Genomic DNA, 7,556 nt, shown 5'->3' on the forward strand with positions numbered 1-7,556 from the left:
ATGATCATTTCAATTAAATGTCTGTTTTATATTGGTTCTACTTTGTTCAACAGGATAATCAGAAATTTGCTAATATATGACTTTGAAGGCATCAGAGCCCAAGGCCTTCCATACCCAAAGCGTACACACCATTGAGTCATGGCAAACAGCATTACAGACATCACACAATGACCAGGTCCATGGGCCCCAGCATAAGCAAGCAACCTCACATCCTGTCCCTCCAGAGTTCCTCAGGTCCCTCTCCCACACTAAATATATGTGACTCATTCTGATGATAGTCCCATGACATCCTTGTCTTCCCAAGAACAGCCTTCCCTGTCTCACGCCCGGCTGATCCTGACCACACTGCACTTGGCAATATAAGCATTTGGCTTTCACCTGTCATAACTCACGGAAAAATATCAGTCAACAGCAGAAAAACAAAATCCAGGAAAACACTCAGCAAGAAAAGAGAGAAAATCATTTGCCTTCAATTATGAGGAAGGATGTTTCAGACTCAAGGAGTGAGAAATATTGGATAGTGTTTCAAGTTCTAAACCACAAATCCATGTTCCAAATGAAGAAAGCAGGTTTGGAGAAGAGTAAAGAGAAATCTCTCGCCTAAAGTGCCAAAGTAGAAAATATTTTCAAAAATAATTTTGTATCTCTGTGCTATTAACCATGACAGTGATCAGGATGTGACGGCTGTCTGTTATTTTCTGAGAGTTGTTAAGATCGTAATGTCTTACACATGTGTCATGGTTTATAAAGATTTTGTTCTGGTCACCCTACTTTCCAGTCTTGGTAGGAATAGAAGGAAGTTATAAGAAGGCTGATTTTTTTTTTTTTTTTTTTTTTTTTTTTACCACTAGGGCTGTAACAATTAAATGGGTTATTGCTAGATTCTTCCAGATTTCATGACTTCATGACTTCATGACCACATGACTCTCCAGTGACCGCATTTTCCAGACTAAATTTGGGCCATATTTTTGCCAAATAAAACCCTGATAGCTCCCTTTTCAACCTGCACCTGCAGAATGGCTCCCGAAAAGAAGAGTGGTGAGAAAAAGAAGGGCCGTTCGGCCACCAACGAGGTAGCAAAGAGAGAATACATGATCAGCATTCACAAGCAGATCCATGGAGTGGCTTTCAGAAAGCATGCTCCTTGGACACTCAAAGAGATGCGGAAATTTGCCGTGAAGGAGACGGAAACTGCAGATGTGCGCATTGCCACCAAGCCCAACAAAGTTGTCTGGGCCAAAGGAAGAAGGAATGTCCCATACCGTATCGGTGTGAGGGTGTTCAGAAAACATAATGAGGGAAAAGATTCACCAAATGAGCTCTATATTTTGGTCACCTACATATCTGTCACTGCTTTGAAAAAAAAAAATCTACAAATAGTTAATGTGGGTGAGAACTAAGCACTGATGGTCAAATAAAGTTATAAAACTGCAAAGTTATAATACTGCCAGAGTTCTCTGAGGAGGTGACTGCATATCTGTCCCCCTCAGACTAGGGGTCACTGTTAAGACCCTGGTATGGTTATTTACTACTGTATAACAAATTATCCCCAAATTAAGCAAAAACAACAATTATTATCTGTTGTGGTTTCTGTGGGTCAGGAATTAAGGAATGGCTTGACTGAGTGATTCTTGACTGGGTCTCTTAAATGGTTGTAATCAGATGGTAGTTGAGACTGAAACAGTGGATGGGGAGTGACTGGAGCAGCTGGAGGCTGGCCAGGTATCTCTGTGCAGAGTCTCAAGGCCTCTCTTTGTGGTCTTTCTGTATGGGCTAGTTGTGCTTCCTCACAGCATGGTGGTCTCAGGGCAATCAGGCCACTTGCATGGTGGCTCAGTGCTTTAGTGCATTGTTCCAGTTCACAAGGTGAAAGCTTCATCCTTGCCTATGATTTAGCCTCTGAAGTCATGCAGTGCCACTTCCTTGACATTTTATTGGTTACAAATGAGGCACAGGCACACCCAGATCCAAAGAAAGGAGAATTAGACTCCACCATTTAGTGGAGGGTGACAAGGTTCCAGAAGAACAAATGGGATAAAAGTGATTGATGCATCCATCTTTGGAAAATACAGTCCTCCACAAGCCCTTTCATAGAGTGTCAGACCTGAGGAATGAATGTTCCCCACTAAAGTCTGTATGACAATCCCAATCCTAAAATGTTTATGTAGTTCTGAGCACCCATTTTAATCAGGATGCATGAAAGAATGGGAAAGTTCATCCCCTGAAGAATGACCATGGGAACTAGCTTTCTTTTTTCTTGATAAGAGATGTAAGAGGAGGTGTGGTCACTATATCTTAGCACATTTGAAGGACTGTCAGGTAGGAGAAGGAGCAGGTTTAGTCTGGGTTGCTCCATTAAGGTAGATAACTACAAGGTTTTTCAAGGACCCTGAGTATCCCAAAGAAGAAACTCAGAGGGTTCCTTAGCTGATACCTCTGCTATATATATTCTACATCCAATTTTCTCTTAAAATGTGTCTTTTGATTAAAAATTAACAATGGGAGGTGGGGAAAGAAGGACATCTGGGATACTTTCAACAATAAATTTTAAAAATTTAAAAAGTTTTCAAATCATTAGACTTGATCAAATAATATTCCCCAGACATAGCATGTAGAAAAGTTTGACTGAAATAATTAAGAGCACAGGCTAAAGAGCAGGACTGCCTGGGTTCAAGTCCTGGCTCTGTTACTTACTAGTTATGTAACCCTGGGCAACTTAAGCTCTCTGCACCTTAGTTTCCTCAACTGTCAAATAGGAGTACCAGTCAGATGGGGTGATTGTAAGGCCAAAATAAGTTTGTCTTTAAATATTTAAGTGTAATACTTAGAGTAGTGCCTGGCATATAGTAAGTACCACCTAAATAGTTATTAAATGAATAAAAGTGTGAGAAGTATTCAGGAGCCTGCAGTGGAAGGTAGTAAACAGGCACAGAGTCACTGCATGGTCATGAGCAGAGTCTGTAAGTCAGCTATTTTGTTAGAGGGATTGCTCATAGAGTGGTTCATAGCCCACTCTTCCAAAAGGCATTTTAAAGAGCTAAGAAAGGAATCTGAGGCCACCCATCTGCTGGGTGGTTTTTGATGGTCTAGACCCGAGGTCAGCAAAACTTTTCTGCAAAGGGCTGAATAGTAAATATTTTAGGGTGTTGAGGTCATATGATCTTGGTTTGCCATGGTAGCATGAAGCCAGTCATGGACCATACATACATGAATTACATGAATGGTTGGGCTGACTTTGGCTCATGATCCATATCTATAGTTGGCCGACTCTAATTTAGATCATGCCAAGCTTGAGAAAGCTGGAAATAAAGTGGTTTTTGATGGGGCTGAAGAGCAACAGGAGTTGGAGGGGAAGATAGGGCAGAATAGTGCCATCACAGTGCCACCTCTCTTCCTCGGGCAAACTCACTGTGAGTTTAAACAGGTCCTCTGTGTGTGTAGAACACTTGGCACCACGCATCCAGACACACACAGGGCGGCCATATTGGGAATGAGAGTTCCCAGCTCACTCATTCTTTTCACTTTGTGTTTTGTTATTGTATTGCAAGGTCTTTGGAAGGAGAGTCCAGGCTTTTATTTTCCTGCAAACCAGCTCTAAACCGCAGAACAATGCTGTCCATTCTGTGGATGGTCAGTGATCCCTTGCTGACTGTCTTTATTTCCTCACCTGCAAGAAGATCTCCCCAGGCCCATATGGAAACCTACAAGCTCATGAGGGACTAATTCAGCGAGACTCTTCCAAGGGAAGTTCAGTCCCGGTGGGAAGTGATTGCACACTGATGGAATTTTTGCACACTGGATGGAAAGCTGATCTTTGCCTTTTGGCCGTGTCACAGTAATAAGTGGGAGACCGATTATTTCTAAGAGCTCAGTTCTTCCCGGCACTGATAAGAATGGAATGCAGGCTACCACGGAGATTCAGGTCACTAATTAGTCCCAGAAGCCACCATGCCTTGAATCACTGTTATAATAATTATGCATTAAATTAGAATGTTTGCAGAGGCCCGGGGCCAACTGTGCCGCAGAGCCCGGTGACGGCATGGAGAGATCAAGGCGCGTCCTGCCCAGCACACTGCAGGGACCCGCGGGTGAAACCCAAGGCCTGAGTGTGCGGTGACCCTGCCTGGTCTCTGACCCAGCTGTGCGCAGCCTCCTGCCAGGGAGCTTGTTATTGGCGCTGAGTGGACAAAAGGAAGAAAACGATGGCCGCCCCTCAGTTCACCCCTCTGAGCTCAATGCAGTCATGCTCAGCTGAGAGAAGACTCAAAACAATCCTTTGGACATTTTATTTCCCCAGTAATAAATACAAGATACTTCCAGGTGTTTGCTAACATGGAGATAACAGTCTGGACTCTTGTCTGACTTTCAGTTTTTATCTCAACATTTTAGATTCGGGGAGACCTGGCTGTAGCTATGGTTGAACTATTTTACCTACTTTTCTTCTTCTTCCACCACCTCCTCCTCCTCCTTTCTTGTGTTCTCCATGAGCATAAAACCAAAACATACTAGATACTCAGTTGTAAAATAAACAGATGATAAATAGCCGTCTCTGTGACTGTTGGGTTATAATTCCATCGAGGGCTTGGGTTGAAGTCATAAACCACAAGAAGTGAAGCGTGGCCCATAAATAGCCTTCAAGATGGAATTACAGCCCCATAATTCAACATGGGCTTTTGAAAAAATAATCCTTAAACCCAGCTTTCATTCCAAGAAAGAGCCCCGACTGTAGTAACATCTTCTGAGGGGTTCATCAGTAAACAAATAATTCCTCTGTATTAATGTGACATTTATTAGTGCTGGGGTGAGTGCCCTCGCTGTACTCTTGGAGGTTATTATTGAAACCAGGCAGCCGTGCCCCAAACAGAACCAACAAAACAGAGACTGGAGGCCTGTTTCACCACGTTGAACATAAATGAGCAGGAGGCGAGGAGATACCTGGGGCCGAGAGGAAGAAATGTTGATTCCTGAAAAGCGGGGGGGGCAAGAGTCTCTTGCCTTTCTTTTCACACCTTTCAGCTCCCCTCTTTTTGCTTGTGTGATACCATGTAGCGGCTGAGTTCGAGTTTTGAGGGAAGTAATCGGTTGCCATAAATTCCATCCTCGCTCAAGACAGGCTTGCTGTTTTCCCAACCGATTCTGCTTGATCTCATGATCATTAAAGCCAGTTGATCTCATACAACCCAACAGGTATGGCAGGCTTTTTCATGATGGCTCTTTGTGTGATGAAAACAAATATTCTCACATTACAGAGAAAATAAGCCAAATGCAACAATTCTGCAGGAGTTGGATGTTTAAATGGAAGCTTCTGGTGATCATAAATTAAGCCATCAAAAATCCCCAAAGAATCCACTGTATCCTTAGGATTAAATGAAACAACATATATGCAAGGGCTGGCAGATGGTAAGGGCTTACTGTATGGTTATTCTTTGTCACAATTTGAACCACAAAATTCAGAAATATTTTATGAATGCTCTTGTAAAGATATTTTCAATAGACTGTTATTTATAACAAAAAACTATAGCTCTGAAGAAAAGCAACAGCAAAGAATAACTTCAGATAAATGATCAGACCAAAATAGAAAAAGAATAACATAATTTTTATCTGACATCTTGAAATATAATTTTCATATAGGCTTTGTGTTTAATTTGCCCTTTCTTTTGTAGCTTCTTAAGGTGAAAGCTTAGATCACTAATTTGAGACCTTTATTCTTCAAATACAAGCATTTAAAGTTACAAATTTCATTCTACTGCTTTGGCTGTATCCTACACATTTTGATATGTTTTAAATTTCGTTTTGGATCAAACTATTTTCTAATTTCTCCTGTGATTAAATTTTGACTCATGTGTTGTTTATTTTTAAAATATTTGATGAGATTGCATTAAATCTGTATATTGCTTTGGGTAATATGACCATTTTTGCAATTTATGAACAAAATATTTTTCAAGAAACATTTTTTTAATATTTTTTAAAAAGCCAAGTCATTTTCTTTAAAAATATATATTTTACTGATTTTTTAGAGAGGAAGGGAGAGGGATAGAGAGTTAGAAACATCAATGGGAGAGAAACATCGATCAGCTGCCTCCTGCACACCTCCCACTGGGATTGTGCCCGCAACCAAGGTACAATTGTGACTGGAATTGAACCTGAGACCCTTCAGTCCACAGACCAATGCTCTATCCACTGAGCCAAACCGGTTAAGGCAAGAAACAGTCTTATAGATAGATCACTACCACCAGGTATCAAGGTTCTGCTACCCGTCAGGCAGTGGGTGAAGCATTTTACTAGTATATATATGATCTCATTTGATAGTCACAACAATACTAAGAAATATTAAGAAAAAAAGACTGAACTTGCCTACATTAACATGTCATATATGTAGCAGAGCTGGATTCAGACCCAGATCTTTAAGAAGGCAAAGCCAGAACTCTGGATTTCTGTTCCAACCACTTACTCTCAGGCCTCTGTTTTCCATGTTCTTCAGTTATGAAGATCAAGATGAGAAATCACTATTTCTAATTATTGCAGAACTGTGATATGTAGCTTACAAATAAATCCCTGTGACTTCTTGCCTTGCCAGTTCCATTCCTCCGCATGCATGTTTTTTTTTGTTTGTTTTTTACTTTGGGCTACTATAAGACAAATTGTCTACCTGCCCCCAAAACCATATACTAAGTCATATATCTCTTGCTTTACTTCATTTAGATCTTTGTGTGTCCTTTTTTTGGTCTCAAAATCAGTATGCCTGACTTTGATATGGACTCCTAGCAGTCAGGCACTGTCTGAAGTAGAGGTTCACAGTTTAGAGTGGAAAGCAGTGGACCCATTCTGACTTGAGTAGAAAGACCGAATGTAAATAGTATTGATAAGCAATATTGATCAGGCACAAAAACATGTGGAATCAGGAAACATCCTGATCATGTTAGTTGGGGGCAATACAATTAAATAAACGATCCTTTCAGATTTATGGGATGCCTGGAAGTCACAAACTTAGGTATGCAATAACTTCTAATGAATAGGGTGGTGTTTTTTTTTAAAGATACAAATCATCAATTGGTAAAAATGACTATGTATCAGGTTGTTCCTTGTTTCTATACTTTGAACCTTTACCTTAACAAATGCATGTATTTATCATAGAAATAAATTTTTTCCTAAGACCCAGCAAGGCCTTTGGCCATTGTTAGGGGAGAAATAATACAATGGCTAACTGCCTTCTTTTCTTTTCTATTTGGGTCTTCATCTGGGCTTTTGAATTCCTGAGTGAAGCTGCACCCAAGGCTGGGTTTCTTATTGAGACTTGGGGCGGGGGGGAGGGGGGGAGGTGCAGGGGGTCCCTTCTTCTTCTCCTGTGCCAGGTGACCTGAAACAAAGATTTCTGAATGGCTCTTCTCTCCAGTCACCTGGGCCCCTTTGAAAGTTCTTTTTTAAATACCCACTTTTCTAAGAGTGGTATCTGTTCCTGAAACAGATCCCAGGAGAGGGCAGTAGAGCAGGGGGATATCACATCCCCATTGCTATCTCTTCCTTTCCCTTAATTGCTCCCATATCATTCTCTTCTC

General features: G+C 41.1%; 1 protein-coding gene across 1 annotated transcript; it reads left to right on the forward strand.

The window, feature by feature from the left end:
* Positions 1-1,016: 1,016 nt before the first annotated feature.
* Positions 1,017-5,671, forward strand: LOC308238219 (large ribosomal subunit protein eL31-like; the record flags this gene model as incomplete). Its single annotated transcript, XM_080649889.1, has 3 exons — positions 1,017-1,271; positions 3,260-3,410; positions 5,664-5,671. 3 exons carry the CDS (start codon positions 1,017-1,019, stop codon positions 5,669-5,671), a joined length of 414 nt encoding a protein of 137 aa, XP_080506015.1.
* Between the last annotated feature and the right edge of the window lie 1,885 nt (positions 5,672-7,556).

The sequence above is a fragment of the Plecotus auritus genome, assembly GCF_963455305.1.
Source record: "Plecotus auritus genome assembly, chromosome: 13".
Classification (NCBI taxonomy): Eukaryota; Metazoa; Chordata; class Mammalia; order Chiroptera; family Vespertilionidae; genus Plecotus; species Plecotus auritus.